Source organism: Haliaeetus albicilla, chromosome 5 (genome assembly GCF_947461875.1).
Source record: "Haliaeetus albicilla chromosome 5, bHalAlb1.1, whole genome shotgun sequence".
In the NCBI taxonomy this organism is placed as follows: domain Eukaryota; kingdom Metazoa; phylum Chordata; class Aves; order Accipitriformes; family Accipitridae; genus Haliaeetus; species Haliaeetus albicilla.
The window spans coordinates 35,481,243-35,498,583 of record NC_091487.1 but is presented as its reverse complement, the minus strand read 5'-3'; the positions used below and the strand labels follow the sequence as shown (position 1 = coordinate 35,498,583).

The 17,341-nt window shown below is 40.6% G+C and overlaps 1 protein-coding gene across 2 annotated transcripts in view; it reads right to left on the bottom strand.

The window, feature by feature from the left end:
• LOC104310712 (neuroendocrine protein 7B2) overlaps positions 1–17,341 on the bottom strand; it is a 47,237-nt gene that overhangs the window by 14,567 nt on the left and 15,329 nt on the right. Inside the window, exons 1-3 of one of the 2 annotated variants that reach the window (XM_069784105.1) lie at positions 16,773–16,918; positions 15,921–16,153; positions 984–1,133 (exon numbers count right to left, since the gene is read on the bottom strand). In XM_069784105.1, coding sequence (XP_069640206.1) covers positions 984–1,133; positions 15,921–16,152 — 382 coding nt within the window. In that variant the 5' untranslated portion in view covers position 16,153; positions 16,773–16,918. Of the gene's footprint in view, positions 1–983; positions 1,134–15,920; positions 16,154–16,772; positions 16,919–17,341 lie in introns of those variants that run through there. The other variant, XM_069784104.1, reaches the window with a different exon arrangement.

Genomic DNA, 17,341 nt, shown 5'->3' with positions numbered 1-17,341 from the left:
CAAAACTTCTCATGACAAATATTTATTTTTTGATCAATTCTAAGCTAGTCAGAACATTTAATAAGAATACAGACAACTGTTTTGCATTATCCAAATAACATAAAAGAAGACTAAACAGAAAAGATTTTGAAAGGATCTCAGCTCACAAATAAAAAATGAGAGAAAAATAGACTGCTCATTCCCAGTTCCAGCTCCCAAGGCAGACAATGGGTGTTTTACTACTACTTGCAGTACTGGAAGTCATTCCTTGGCTCAAATAACAGGAAAAAGATCGATTCCATTAGGGTATGTCTATACCATGCACATGCAGTCTGCTTTAGAGATCCTTCAGCACTAGCCACCCACACGGCTTGGTATATGGGCAGCTGCAATGAGGGACGTACTGGGCGTCTCGGGCACCGTACCGCTGCGGCGCTCCGAGACTGCACTGCTCCTCTGCCAGAGCAAGTCTGCGTGCAACATGCTGGGGTACGTCCATGTAGTTCTCCATTTCTTGGCACAGATGCACCCTCAGTGAGCTATAAAGCCACATGGATCAGAGCCAAGGTATCTTAAATATTGACTCATGGTCTGGGTTGGAGATCAGGGCAGACAGTTTCACTCCTCTTGGCACAGTGAAAGTCTCTAAAATAAGGGTAAATCTCATCTGGACAGAACGATAACTTTTTTCAGGGGCCAGCCTACAAATGAACTCCCTCAGGAGCAAGATGCTATCATAAATCCCACTATCTTCTACTCCGAGGTCAAGACGAGTTCTTCCACCTGACCTTCTCTAGCAGGCATATAGCAATACAGAAGGTGCACATATTAAAAAAAAAAAAAAAAGCTCATCTAAACCACTGATTGCTCAACAGTTCTGCTCCTGGGGTAAAGAATGAAAGAAAACACCCATTGCTGATCAAGTGTCATACTGCCTAGTACAGCGCTGAAAGACTGGAAGACGTACAGTGAAGACAGAGGTGCAAAGGCTACAGCAGAATTACCTGTTTTTCCAATAGGGCAGGGATTTGGAGGGTCAGGATATCCTTGATCTTCACTGAAATCCTTTGGTACGTTGTCTCCTGTCAGCTCAGCCACAATGTTTGGGATATTACCATAAGGGCCCAAGTGCTGGAGACCCTCATGTGCACCACCTAGCAAAGACAATTTACACACACTTTTTACAAGATTTAAAGCGTAAGTGCTTTAGTTGCTTCAAGTAATCCAGACTTAGATTTAAAATATATATATATATATATATATAAAATTGTTATAGAGATAGATCCAAGTTAGATTTCAAACGTCTCTTTTAGAAACATAACCCTGTGATCTAAATCAGATAACTTAAGTAATGAAAAATGAAACTAGGAAACAAAATCAGCCACTTATTATTAATCTTAGGGTTGTTTTCTTCCTTAACTGTGTAAGTTATAGGTAAGAAAATGCAAAGAAAAAGAAACATGAGACAGTAACAGAACTTAAGACATTTACTGCACAATCATCGTCAGTCACTGTTCATTGTAGCAACTGGTAATTGAAGAAGATATGGCAAGACAGCATCATGGCAAGAAGACAAAGTTAATGACACTGTAGAAAGAAACGATATTATTTGCACAGCCCAGAAATACATTAATAAATTAAGTCATGTGAGGGGACCCAAGATGATATAGCAAATTTGGTTGTATACAGCTAGGAAAAGTATTCTTAAATCAAACCATTTCTTAAATGCAAATTTGAGTTTCCTGCAGTAATGGTGAAAAGTGATTAAGAGTCCATATTGTTGATGGGAATTCTTGTCCATGTACACCTACACAGTAGTCATTACGGTATGAAACATCACATTCAGTGACTTCTACACCTTTAGTTAACAGATCAGTTCTAGATGCAGGCTTTTATATTTGCCCTGCGGGACTTGGAGCACCATCACTGCAGGGCTACAACAGCAGTGTGCAGCAGGTTTTATAACTCAGTGCCGGAGGACACGATGATGGGCTTCCTGTTCTTGGGCAAATGCATGCAGAAGTGTGTGCGACAGCCTTCTTACACGCATCTCAGATTGGGTGCCTTGCCTTTGACAAGCAGGGTCTTCCACTAAAGGTTTTGGAACCAAGCTCAGGCCATTCTCTCTGTATGTCTCTCTACAAATATTTATCTGCTCCAGATCTTTTCTGCACGCATTACTGGCCAAATGCATCTACTGGCTAATACCCGGCTGCTTGTGGAGTTTTCTAAATACTGTCATACAGTATTCTTTTGAATTTCAGACAAATAAAAACTTAGTTTCAAGCACGCTCTGTTTCCCTGCCATAAGATAGTCACCACACACACTGCAGCAACAGCTAATGTAGTTATTGAGTACTGAGATGGTTGTGTGACAGCAGAGCAACGTTTTTTTAAAACCCTATATAATGAGGGATAACAACATACAGTCAACATATAAATTCCACTAACAATGAATGAGAGGAAAAGGAATTTGAATGATTGGAAAATGTGAGTTACAGAGTGAATGCAGACACAACTTTTTGGGTAAATAGCACAATCACCATATTATCACCAAATAGTCTTATTTTCAATTTGTATCATTTTCATAGATCCAAAAGATTGCAATAAAGCTCCTGAACATGAAAGCTGCTCCAGAAGAATCATTCAAGTACTCCTGTCCCGACTTACAAATAAATACTACCAGCCTAAATCTTCGTTTATACAGCTAGGCATCATAAGCTAACATAATCACTTTCAAAAATTGCTAACATAAGGCAGTCTTGACAAATTTTGTATTCGTTTCTACATTTAGAAGTGGTAGTTGAGTCAAATTGTCTGTATTTTGCAAATCATCAGTTGGAAGCTGGCATTATAGTACCAGAAGCAAGTTAGTCTATAAGCATCTATATTTCAATTTTATTTGCATGATGGACTAAAATCTAATCAACATGCTAATTTTCCCCCTCAAGTACAAGTTTCTTATTCTGTAATGCAATATTGAAGGAAAGTTTTACAGATACGTAACAAACTTAAACATAGCCCTACAAAAAATTTGCATCTGTGTTATATGAGGTTTTCCCTTGTAGCTGACCATGAGACCTGATACTAAAACCAGAATAGTGTTATACACACTATGAACTTTATTACACATTTACAGTCCATAGTCAACATAAAGATGATGCTTGGCAGAACTGTGTAGATTCACAGTAACACTATGGTGATGAGGTTAAAAAAAGTAGAGCATACATTTAATCTAATGTCATTTAATCTAACGTCTAATGTATAGCATAAAATATTTCCTTTGTACTGAGCCCCTTCACATGAAGATTGATTGCATGTATGTACTTAAAAGCATCAGGTTATGATTCAGCTGCAAACTACAGAACCACATAATCAATACGTGTTTGAACATCCTGTATACAATGTGGTTCATTATGGGACAATCCATCAGATAGAAGCATATCCACGCTTGTATGTGGTGCAGACCTCTTGGCACCAAAGCTCCATCCATAAAGAAAACAGAGGTACTTAGCAGGCTCCAGTGTGCTATATATACATGTAAGTTTAAACTGACTGCCAAGAATTCCCTTGACTGAGTACAAAACAATCTTTTTATATTAATATAAAGGATTGTTTCCTTTAGGTATAAATGTCTAGGATCGTTTAAGGGGTTTTCCTTTCTTTCCAAAAGAGCTGGAGACAATAGCACCTGCTCTGGTGCCATAATTTAGCACACTTGAGTGATTTAATAGCATTAGCAAAGCTCATTCCTTATAAACTCTGATAAATAGTGCACTCAATAAAGGCTGCAATAATAAAAATGAAATGCTATGAATATACCAAATAGGGGTATTATGTACAGTAATTCACAAGCTGCATTAGTTTTGGTATTGTAATGTTACCGATTTGAAGAAACATATTAGGATTAAATATACTGCAGCTACCAAGTCAAAATATTGTGATACAAACATATACAGTCAGCTATAAAAATAGCGCAAGATGGGTCTCTTGACCCTTGACGCAGAGACTGAAACAAAAAGACAAGACTACTAAATATCAAGGAACTTTTTGTGATTTCTTATCCAAGGGAAGCATGAGAAACAACATTGTTAAATTATTTGAAACGGGACTAGCAAAAATCCAGAAAAATAGTACAGAGAACACCCTTGTACTGAAAAAGGTTGGGGTAGATAAATCTATGTTTTTCCCATCTCTCCTTACTTCTTCTATGAACTGGCTTTTGCATGCCACATGCTAGCGAAAAAACTGCTCCAAAATAATCAGCTCTCGTTCATGTGCAGGATTTCTGTGTGAGCATGTAGTTATTTTACATCCCTACAGGATAAACTGCAAGTTTAGATCTTTTGGACTGAGGTCAGTATTGTTATAAGTAAGCTTTGGATTTAATTTAAAATATATGTAACCATCTTCTGGCACTGGTCTTGAAACGTTGCAGGGTGGGAAACAAAAATGGGACAATGCCTCTCCCCTTTCCTATAATTCTGGAAAAGTCTTTCATCATCTCACCAACTGCTGGTATCATCTCAATTAGAGATACTTGTAATGACTGAAAATTTGAAGCGTGCACATTTTAGCTCATTTCTTTGTAGGAGCAATACCATCTCTATGGGTGGGAGGACAACACAACCACTCCATTCTTGGAGAAAAGAAAAGAAAAAAAAGGAAAAGAAAACACAAAGAGCAACTAGTTTCCTGCCAGTATTGAATATTCCCCTGATCAAACAGATCCAATGGAAATGCTATTAGTCCACTGAAGTTCTAGTTGCTGCTACCCATCTATTGATAGCGTAAAGCACAACTGAAACAAATGTGCTCTCAAAGGCAACCCTCCCAATCAAATACAAACAGGCAATGCTACCCCCCAGAAAAGTAATTTTAAGAAGGTCAGTGAGAATGGATTTTCAAAAGTGTAAAATGGTTGCAGAAAATTTAAAGACAAATAATGGGACAAATTTGCCTTTCAGTCTGATTAGAACAGTTTCCCATGTCATGGTGTAGATAGGGTTACCCCACCTCCACATTCAGAAAAGAGGTTGTTTGGCCAGTCTTAGCAAGGAGATACAAAATAGAATGGATCATGAGTATCTGTTGCGGGTAGATAAATCCCAGATCCCAAACTGAAGCCCGTACTTAAAGAGTCATACTACATGCCCTAGTTTTCATTTCTTTTGCTCTTAAACATCACGAAGCAGGTTCTTAAAGTGTCCAAGCCCTTCCCAGATGCACAGAGGAATACTCCCCTTGAGTAAGAACTGCACCTCTTATGATCTTGAGCTGTACAAACTCCAAGCAAATATAAGCTGCAAGGGAAGCCTGGTATACCTTACCCCATTTATGTAAGATACCCGAGGGAGTAAATAGATATTAATCAGAGATGCAACACCATCTTTGCTACTTTGCAAAATCTTTTGTTAATCTGGACTATTAGTTCTTATCACTGGGAAAAATCTTCAAAATTATTTCCAGTGTGTCCTCTCTCTGATACAGAGGGAGCTCTTTTTCCTTTTACTGTGACAGCTTTATGTACTATCATCCTGCACTCCCGTCCCCAGTCATCTTGCTGTATCTACCTTTACTGTGTCATTGTCACATTTAAAAGTGACGTCTCATCCCTAATCAAAGGCAAATTTGGCAGAATGCTTTCTGGTGCTCTTGTATCGTAAAATGGGACACCATCCACTAACTTCCTTTTTCCTTTGCTTTATTATCTGCAAGACTCCCTGCCATATAATCTGATTAATTGAAACTGTCAAAAAAATCCTGAATGAAAAAATGCATTTTCATTTTCCTTACGCTTTCTAACATCAGCAAAATCTTCACAGTCCCAATGCCATTTCCCCCACGCATCTTCAGCTAGCATCCTACAGAGTCCTACCCTGGTTGCTGACATCAATTAAGATCGGGAAATGAGAGGCACTGAAAAAATTACAAATTATCACATTTTCTCTATTCCACAGAAGCTGCTTATTAAGGGAATAGGGAAGGAGAAGGAGCATAGGAGAACCAAGAACAGAAAAATGAAAACCTAGCCGACTTCCTTAACCATTCAAGAGCATGCCTTGGGAAACCCAAGAAAACTGCAGCTATACATACTCAAGCACCCACATTCCAGAGTCAGCTTGTCTTCTCCTTAATGACACAAAGTTTCTTAAAACTATGAAGATTAATTTTCTTTTTCTCTGCAGAGGGACAAATTCCTTTCAGTATGTTTTCTAAAGCCTTAAGCACACACATCACACAATTACTGACCTTACTTTCAGTGAATAATTCCATTTTACCCCATATTTTAATTACAAACAGTACAAATATTTAAGATATGAAATGCTTTTATTGTGAAATGGTTAGGACCAAAGTAACGCCCATGCCTCTCTCGCAAACAATTTATAACAGTAGCTTATATGCCATTATTATTCATTATTCAAATTGCACACACAATAAAAAAAAATCCAGCAGCTCACTTGCTGACAGAGCGCAAAAGCAATCTCTTACGCCTCCCTTGGTTGAACAGTCCTCTAATGGACTACATTAAATTGCCCTTCAGTCTCAGCAAAAAGCTTTCGCGCTTCACCGTGTGGGTCAGCTTACCCTTTTTACAAACACAGTGCAACCTGCAGTACACAGCAACAGGCCCCCTCTGCCACACCATAACGTTACCTTGCTGAAGGCCACGCGTGCAGCACGTGGCTCTAGGAAACAGGGCAACAAAAGGAAGCTGGTGACCTACTTTATCCCACAAGAGATGGGATGCTATTTCAATCCTATAAATGTAAATGTCCCAATGAAAGACTAGAACACTTCTGTCACTGGCACTGACGCCAGCTGCACGAGAAGCCCACATGCTCCATCAATGTCAACCCGCTCGCAGAAAAATACTCCTTTTGCTCCCGTCACGTGAAGCATGGAGACACCGGGATTGTCCAGCATGGGACCACGTTTTCTGTCTACCGCTCCACTGAACTTCACAAAGTTTTCCTGTTTATTTGCCCATTCGTATTCGTTCAATTCCATTTTCCATGCAAATGGCTCCAAGTCCCAGCTGGTTCTCCAACAGAAGTGTTTAAAAGCTTCGCGCGCCTGTCTGACAGCTGACATCAGGGCAGGTTTTCTAACTCCCCCAAACGACCTCACCGTGAACAATACCAGAGTGAGGCTACAGGGCTCCCAAGTCTCTGCTTTGGCGAGCCGGTATAACCTCACAACTCCAAAAGCAGAGACCTTCCTATGCAAAACTTCTGCCAACATGGCCCAAGTTAAGACGAGATTTCTTTTGCGCTTCAATAAAAGCATCGGCACACGAGGAAGACGCAAGAGAGCGGTGAGGTGAAGAGCCCGGCCAGGTAAGACCAGGCCCAACGCTGCTCTTTGGCACTGCAAGAGGGACTCGGGCCAGCTGACCTGATCTACTAAAGCATCCCAAGGGGAGAAACCAGCTTCTTCCTCCCCCCTGTTCAGCAGCTGAGAACACTCCTCCTCTCATTCATCCCTGCAGCAGCTGCGAGGGCACTGCTGAAAGCACGCACGACGCGAAGCACAGAGAGAATAGCTCCAGAAACCTCCGGAGCATGCCAGAGATCCTATCTCCTGCACGCGACACCACGATCAAGAAAAGCAAGAATCTTTTCTTTGTCTAGACTTCTAAAATATCTTTTCATAGAACCACATAAATTAAAAAATCTTTTCTAACTGCAAGTTAATTTAAAATTCAGATGGGAGCCAGGGAAATGCGTGTGATTTTGAGAACAATTACAAAAAAGTATAACTCCTAACTAACGTGCCCAAGGATTTATTTTATGCATGTGAAAGACAAGCAGGGAAAAAAAAATCTTTGAAAACCAGAGCTCATCATAATTTGGCCAATCTTCACTGCCAGATTTTTAAATACTTACGGACCATGTTCCATTGCTAGATAAAATTTTACTGTTTCTTATTAAATTCCTATATACCATCTGCCAACATTAGAAAACAGTAATACTATAAAGCATCAGACAATACAGAAACTATCATATTCCGTCTCCTCCTCAGGTTTCTTACCTCTCTTATTGGATTATTTCCCTCTAGTGACATGTACAAAAAAATAATTGTGGCTACAAATCCCATTCTAATTGATTTAATTACCTCTAGGTACATGAGAATCTACTTAATTCTAAATCCTTACAGATCTACCACCTTTCCTCCCTGAAGGAGTCCTATCTCAGACTGCCTTCTCCTTTGGTGGCATCTTTTAAAGATGACTTTATGAATAGCAGTAGTCTACACCATGTAACAGTGGTCAATGGGAGGTTTTAAGAGCTGGAGTCACTTTATCTTCGTGGCTCCTCAGAAGAGGGATGTGACACCTGCACTCCCTCCTGCAACCACGAGAAGAGGACCGTTATACGCATGTTGTTTCAAGAAAATGTTCAAAGCCTCAAATCTAAATAGGTCCCTCAGACCCACATGCAAGTAACAAAGATCTAGACAGAAATGGGGATTAGTACACTTTTCTTCTTGCGTTCCCCATTGACTGACTTCTCTGATGAGCACACTAGTTCTGAGAACTTTCCCTGCCTCTCCCCAGACACACCAAGGAGACAAGAGCAGTGCCTGCTCAGCTCCTACAGCACGCGAGCGTTGAGGGAGGGCAGCTCCTGAAATTCAGTGAAGTGGCAGAGCCCACAGTGGTAACACCCACAGCCTTCGCTGGAGCCTGCCCTTGCTCCAGAGGGAAAGGTGTCAAACACATTGAGGTAACACAATACCACCTCCACATAGCAATGCGAACACCAACTTTGCTTTCTTATTATTCACTGCGTGTCATGGCTTATAAACTCGTATGGAAGCAAGGGTATGATAGGCCAAATTTTCAAACACTTGTCTTTAATAAAGAACAAATAAAATCATACGACCTCATTATTTTCCTGTTTGTGGAGTTACAGGTTGAATCGTTTTACATGCCATTTCTTCACAGACCTGTGCCATATCACTTACTCAGATAAAGAAAATCCACTGTAAACTGCTGCTGTCATTTGGCAGTGTCATTTGGCACCGTCATTAGCTTTTAAATTCAGGAATTAACATTCTAGATCACCTCTCTTACGACATGCACCACTGCCTGATACTCAGATTCTGGTTATGTTTGACATTACAATTTGGGGAATAGAATACAAAGAAAATTGTAGGTATTTTTAGTCAGATCTATACATTAATATGGTAGACATCTGGATTTGTATCAAAAAGTGTAGCTTTAGCATTTTCATTTTATGTTAGAAATTTGAGATATTCATATTAAATTTTGAAATCATATTTCCTGGGCTATTTCAGTAATTTGCAAAAAACCCCGCTGAAAGCAGAGACTAGTAGAGTGATGGTGGGGTGTGATTTTGTTTGTTAAGTGTCAGGCCCGTAACGCAGCGTTTGATTAAAGTCATGTGTGCTTCAGCAAAAGCAGTCGCAATGTGAATGCAACTTCACGTCTCAACTGCAGCAGGACCTTCTCTATAGAACAGATACAATAATCCAAATCCCAAATGATTGTGTGGTCTCTTTGCACTAAATTGACACTACAAAGCAGCTCTGAAGCAGCAGAATTCACTGCCGGAGGTCTGTCCCGGCCCAGTGACTCCTACGCTGCTACCCCTGCATGCTGGCACAGAGCAAAGGGGACGCAGCCATCACACTGCCATGTTTGCTGACCCCCAGATATCGCTCCCATGTGTCAACAGTTCTTACTCCTAGTCACCCAAGAGAGTCCAAATATATTTGGGTATAAGCATAGTCCAAAAGCAAGCAAGTACAAAGGTCATTTATGCACTGGTTTCACTGAGTGCATTCATAAGCAAAAGTTTTGGCAATTTTCTAATACAAAGTTTTTACTGTCCTTGTAGGAAACTTGTCTTGGGGGTACGTTACAGGCCAGAGAGCAAGGTAATCCAGAGTTGTCTGTCTTAGTTTTCTTATTAGGAAAATGTAAACAAAATACATTATTAACATGCATGAGTTATCTGCATAATTTTATGGACAGTAGTTTTCATGCAAAGTGCTATTTGTACGGAGTCTGCTGACGAGTCATTAACTACCAGTTGTTAGTAGAAATATTAGCATAATGTTCCAGACTCTCGAGTTTTATCATCTCAAACAGTAACTAGCTTTTTCTAAAACAATAAACAGGCATTCATTTCCTCTCAAAATAATCAAATAAACCCCAGCTATAAGCAGTCGCTGCAGGAGAGTCAAAACCCTCCCAAAGAGGCATCATATTTTCTTATACCTACAAACAATCAGGGCCTAAGGGACATAATTTAATGTTGTCACTGAGGTTGACAGCATTACGCCTCTTTTGCAGATTGCAGACTTCAGACTCTCTGGGCTCTCATGCCAGTACCTTTATCAACCATCATCTCCTTTGAAGTGTTTTTAAGAAATAAAACCAAAACAACCAAATCAAAGACAAACAAAAAAAAACACCCAAGAGGCTTTCTGTTGTATTGAATTATACAGGAGGCAATGAAAATGTAAGGAGATGATATTTGCAAAATTAAAATAGGACTTCACATTTCCCATTATGCAGTTAAGTGCTATAAACTGCCCGAGCTGAGCTACTGGTGCCCCCGTGTGTTTAAGTGAGATTTTACTGTTCTCCTATGCATGATCTAATAGTCCTGAAATTTGCATTATACACATATTCCTCCCCCCCGCCGCCCAAACTCCTTAAATATTGGCACAAACTTGTAAGCATGCGAGGAAAGAAAAAAAACACGTGGTCTCTTACTTCATAAACTCCCTGCCATGCAGAAAAAATAACTTGTTTTTTGAAATGTTGAAGGCATTTCTTTATTTTATTGTTTTGTCCTCTATTAACATAGATACAGCTCCCTTTTTGTCTATAGAGAACCTGAATACAGCCCAGTGGTGCTTGTAAAGTATTTTAGTGATAAACCTAAACAGTAACTACAGAAACACAGCTACTCATTAAAAATGCCTGTTTTGCTTTTCTATGTTTTTCCCCCTCTTTTTATAGATACTGCTAAGTGACTCCAGTATAGCTTTCTGAAAAGACAAATTAACAAGGAGAGCAAATATTATTAGAGAAATTAAATTAATTAATATGGGTTTATTACATTTAGGAATCGGGGCGGGGGGGCTGTGCAGAAAGAAAATCTATTAAGTTGTCAGCAAAACCCAGCTGCTCCAAAGATACCACTTCAGGTGTTAAAAACATCTTGGCTGGACACCCATCACGCAGGATCTGTTTGGCTTCTGCCGTGCTGACCCGCCGCATCCCATCTGCCAGCTGTGGGACACAAGTACAGGGAACTGGCCACCAAATTCCCATTTTTGTGACATATTTATCCTGTGAACGGCTTCCACTCAGCTAAGAGAGCCCTAGCAAAGGAGGAGAGCTGACACTGCCTCCGCACCTCCCTGTGGGCTCGGGGTGGAGAAGCCATCCTCCAAGGGCCGCCAGGAGAGAAGAGCTACTGCGATCACAGCCCTCTGGACCCCCCAAATCTCCTTGGATCACACACAGCTTGAACTTCACAGTAATTTCTTGGTAGATTAAACTCTTTAGCAGGCATTTTCTAGGCTCTACTCCTATTTTAGCAGCTTGACCTGAGGTAACAGGTAAATTGACAAATGCAAAGGGAAGGAGAAGAAAAAAAAAACAAAAAACCACCATGTATTTCTAGATTTCAACCTAAGAAAAGGCAGCAACTTCTTTCAGTTAACAAGCTGTACTTTTTTTTTCTGTCCATCAGCAGGAAATCTATCTGGTCGCTTAGGAAAGAGAACACATGCTGCTAAACGTAGTTTCTGAAAAGTGCCCATCTTTTAGTTGTCTTTGGCACAGAGCAAGTACTTCACTTACTACAGCCAAGGCAACACATCCACCCTCAGGTTTTTAGCATTTTACAGTCAAAACGTGATGATTAACACTGGAAAAAATGTAGATAGCTGAGATGGAAAATGGGCATAATTAGGAAATCTGCTTATGAACTAACAGCAATAGTATTTTTGTTACATATAAAATTATTGAGATCTTATTCAGCTGGAAAAGGTTATTACAATAATCACTCAAATTTGCAAACATTTCATTATAATCAGGCTGCTAGTATAAACTTGTCTATATTATGGCAGAGTAAATTTGTTTCCAAATTCCAAAGCCACAGAAATTAATTTTTCCTGACAGCACCTCATTTGCAAGTGTACACATATAACGGGTGAAATCTTGGCCTTTTGAAAATCAGTGGTACTTCTGGAATCCTGGCTTGGCTGAAGCTGATGGTATCCACAGCTATCAACACTGCTGCAGGTCTACACTGCTGGGGCAAATTCTGACAAAAACATTTTGTTCAGTAAAACAATTTTCTGTAGGAACATATTAAATTTATTAAGCTCTGATTGATAAAGGGTTTTTTTTATGCTGAGGTGCAATATCTGGTCAAAATGAGAAGCAGATGCACTCCAGAACAGTCAGTGGGTTGATGATCAGGACACTGGCATGGGATGAAGCAGGCTGTAAACTGTCTACATTGGTCACTGCAACCTACAGTTTGAAAAATGGCTGGAAGTCAACAGTCCTGGCAGTTCAGAATTTCTCATAAATAATAAGAGTTTCATACCAAATTCTACTCTCCACTACTTTCAGGCAAAAATGCCCAATGAAGATAATGCCTCAGGAGCACAGTTAGTGAAATACCACTTTGCCATGATAGTATTTAGAATGAAAACCTTATTTTGCCGAGACATATTCCAATTGTTGTTAAACCTCTTTCTTCCTTTCCCCCTTAGTTTTCCCTTCTGTTATCTTGTAGATTTTTTTAAGCACTTGCACACAGAATTATTAGCCAGTGATAAAAGTGTAACTATGTTGTAGAAAGCCCGTAGGTGAATCCTTCAGAATCTGAAACCTTGTACTGATGTACTCTAAAAACACATGCAGTTATTTTTTCTATTGCTCAACCATAAATTACTTATTATTCATATGCATACCACTGGGAACATCAATCAAAAGTCCTCTCTCAATCCTCCTCAATACTCCTGTCAGCTGACACCTGTGCTAGAGGCACAGGTTTTTTTGCTTAAACATTACAACCCATGACACTGTTTCTTGTGCTGCTCGGTTCACCTCCTCGCGCATTGGGCATGAAGTATCTGAAAGACAAGCAAGCTGTAAGAGCTCACCACCATCAGAAACATTCTTCCAGAAAGTCCTGCAAGTCTGTTTGGCAGAGCAGAGATTGGAGCTTCCTCCTCTGAGGAAATTCTGTTTCTACATCATGTGAAGGAATTTCACAAAATATGTGTGCAAGATCCAACTCCCCCCCCCCCCCCCCCAAAAAAAAAAACTCAGTTCAGAAAGGTCACAATATTTTTACTATACTGAGCATTGCGCTTCATCTGCCCATAACAGGTCAATGCCTCATGGGAGTCCTCGTTCAAATGCCTCCTGTCCTCATTCCTCACCAGAGGACAAGGTCCGTGCTTGACTCCAGTTTCTATTCTGTTTTCTTCAGAAAACATTGGCTGACTGGAGCCGCTGGGAGGTCAGGAATGTCAGTCCCCTGGCAATAACCGAGTAGTGGGCAGACTGCAGGGAAAATGGTAAAAACTGCAGTTTTTCAGGCACATACCATATGTGGAAGCATTATGTATGGGAATCTCTTACAGAACTAGACTGTTCGGAATAAACATCTTACCATGTCATTTTAGCAGTTCTGTTTCCAAAGTAGACACCTAATAGAAAGTCAAATGCATTGTGCAGGTTTTTCCCAAAATTATGCAAAAATAAATATTCAAAGAGGATGAAACAGAGCATTGTTAACTGATGAGTAATTGGTATATTCAATTCTGAGGTCTTTCACAATGTAATAGTTAAAATCACTGGTACAGAATGAAATGCAAGTTTTCTTGGATTAGCTATCCTGTAGTTCATGGTCTATATTTAAAGTCAAACTTACATTGAAAATTTACTGAATTATATGTACTTTTAAAAAAACAGTATAAGAAAATATTGTGTAGAATGACGGAAGACCATGTTAATTTTGTAACTGGAACCAACACTTTCACAACACTTTTGTAAGTTGAAGTTTCTAATCAGATACTTTAAGAGATATCTATCTATAAGTAGACACATATCACCACAAGAAACCAAAGAAAGAGCAAGTGATTACTATCTGAAAAACTTACCGCAAAACACTCTATGAAAAGCAATGTTTGACATGAAGGTCTGATTTGCATGTCTATTTCTACACTGATTGACAGCGTTCACTTCACAAGGCTTTTTTGCTTTTGCAGAAATTTTTCAATAGGCTGTTAAATAACCATGGTAGACTTGAAAGAAGAGAGTCATCCTCATCTGATCAGGAGGGGAATGTTAAATATGATAAAAAACCTGGATTTATCACCTTTCAGTTTTACTCTGTTATATACACAGAAGGTATTTTTATTTGAAAAAAGGAAAAAAAAAAGAAAAGGGGGGGGAGTTTGTCCAGCCTACTTTTTGTGGAAGACTGTGTGGATGACTGGAAAACTAGTATTATTCAAGTCTCACAAGCACCAGAAGTGTTTCAATACTTAAGAGATTCTTAATCTGGTTTTGCTAACATTGTAATTAGAAGTAATGGCAAACAGCTGAGATTAAATATTTGTCAAAGATCCAGATTTGCTTATCTTTTCTAACTTTTTTTTTTTTTTAAAGTCTGGGGAAAAGAGGGAGATGGAGAGTAAAATCACTCACTTCCACCAGTCTGTCCTAATTTCTCTAAATACAAACACTCATAAAGGAGAAGGAAAGGGCACAGACCAAATTTTACTCCTTAAACGTAATCTCTGTCATTTAAGTTTGCAGAAAAACATATGCCCTTCAAAGTTTCTTTAGAAAATTACATAAATTTAGGTCTGCAATTAGCCAGTAGAAACGCCAGTTCAGCTTTAATCCTCTCTTCAGTCTCCATTAAGACAATTGTATCTCTTTGGCTAGGACAGTCTGTAGATCCGAATGGGGACAAAATAAAGGGCACAGACTTATGAACTGGGAAGACTTGCTACATGCTGTATCAAATTGGTTTAGTTCCAAGAGAAGGGTTGAGAGTTTCTGCTCTGTTGTGATGTTTGCACATGAACTATAATATCTGGAGTTGCATGCCTTCAACATTTTGCTGTAATCCCAAAATAAAAGCTAGTTTATTACAATTCAAATAGCAATACATTGCAACATTATCCTAATACCCTGACATTTGAGCCAGATATTTCAGATGGTTTGCATAGTTATAAAAGACTGATTCCAAGGCAAATTTACTCATGCAGAGTGAGACCAGAAGTACTGGCCAAAAAAATGAACCTGAGCCCAGAGCATTCATCACAGCAACACAGTGTTGAGGTGCTGCTTGTGGGCGCAGGGGGAGGAGCACCCGTGTCCTTTCCACCCCTGCAGCTGCAGTCTGCGCGCTCCGGCACGGATCCTGCCCCACGGAGGGCTGCACGGGGTTCTGCAGCACGTGGGAAGAACTCCCTGAATAAGGTTTCTCCCTTTAGCTTGCATGACACTGCCAACATTTGATCTCTTCTGGTCTGCAAAGGTTTCTAAAATTCCATGAGGTTTGAGCTCTGTAGCTCACATTTGTTTCATGTGAAATATATATGTGATATATTTATACACACTATTGGGGAAAAAGTCAGTAAACTCATTGTTTTGAGATAGTAGAGACCAGATGCTTCTAAGATGACATGACTTTCTACAAAGGCTGTACGTTAAAAAAATCCCACTACTTCTTCTGCCAAAATCGTGATATTAAGGAAGGTAAAAGAGGGATGATGATTTTAAAACAAAGTTCAGGCAACAACATGGTGAAGAAGCCCATGATTTTAAGCTCAGGATACTCTGCATCGATATACAAACCAATAATTATTACCAAAGGATACCAATAAATTCATCACAACTCAACATAGAAATCAGCTACCTTCAATGCTCTGTGGACCAACCAGATTCATAGCCTGGTGCGCTGGATATTCTACCCTGGGTCTGGCAATGCCCAGTTGCTCCATAACGCCATGGAGGAGCCTCTGAATATCTGCTTCAGAAACCCTGTCAGGGGTCCTAGGGCTGTGGCTAAAAGCTGAAGCCAATCCAAATGCCAGCAGAAATATCACGTTACAAAGCAAGGTAGTTGTCATTCTGGTAGCCACTTTCATCCTGTGAAAAAGAAAGGAATTTCATTATAAATGATAGTGGGAAAAAAGTCCAGTACGCTTGCTGAAAATAACTTCTGATCTTACTACTGCACATCACAGCTTCTAGGGGCAGCTAAAATTCAGCCAGCTGAAAACTTGGGGGGCGGGAGGACAGGGGAGGAAATAGGTTGCATAGGTTCTTCTCTTCTAAAAAAAAATATTAGGTAGCAAACTGCAGAAATCAATTTTCTGATTTGCATCTGCCCACAACATTCATTAACAGTCACTGCAAACAAAATGGATCCACTGTTTCATTTAATGAGAATACGTGTGTCGTGTCCCCCTCCCCCGTTTATTATGCTATTTGATAAAGCTCTGGGCTAAAAGCACAGGACTCTTGAGCCTGGAGCTGTGTTTTCCAAGCGCTGTTCTTGCATTGCCTGAAAAATGAATCACTAGAAACTGCTGAACAACCTGCATTATATTTTATTTGTACCTAAAGACAAGAGGCTTCCTATTTCCTATGCATCATCTTCCCCACCTGAAGCAAGGAGGTTTCATTTGTTTCCTCGAGTCCTTTTCACTGAATGGCTGCGCAGTGTAGTTTAATTAGGGAAAACAAACCAACAAGCACCACTTACTGTCCCCTTTGAGAGGCTGAATTTCAATCAGAACGCTTGTTTCTCAAAGCTCCTTTCCCCCGCACATCAGAGAATAATTAACACGCATCGCTTCCAACCCCTTGAATGAACAAAGCCCCCCCGCGTCCCCCCGTCCTCCTTAGAACACACGCAGCTGCCCGCTTTCTCCACGCCAGGCGCTCAGAGCTGTTCCTCCGCTCCAACCGCCCCCCGCAAGGCACCTGAAAACGGCTTTGAGGCAAAAATGGCTGAAAGCACCAATGCTGGAGAAATCCTGCCCGCTACGGCGGCGGGCGGCTGCCCCCCCCCCCCGCTCCGCCAGCCTCTCCACGAGAGAGCCGCACGCCAGACGAGCCTCCTCTCTTCTATTTCGAGGGAAAAAAGCCTGCTTTTTACAAAAGATTCCCCGTCAATACGCAGACGGGCAGGGCTGCCGCTCCGCCGCCTGCCCCCCCCCCGCCCCTCTGCGCTGCGCCCGTGGAAAGCTGGACCGTAACACCCCCCCTTCCCCCGGCACCCAGGGCAGCTCGGCAGCGGCACGGAGACCCCCGGGCCGGGCCCGTGCCCGG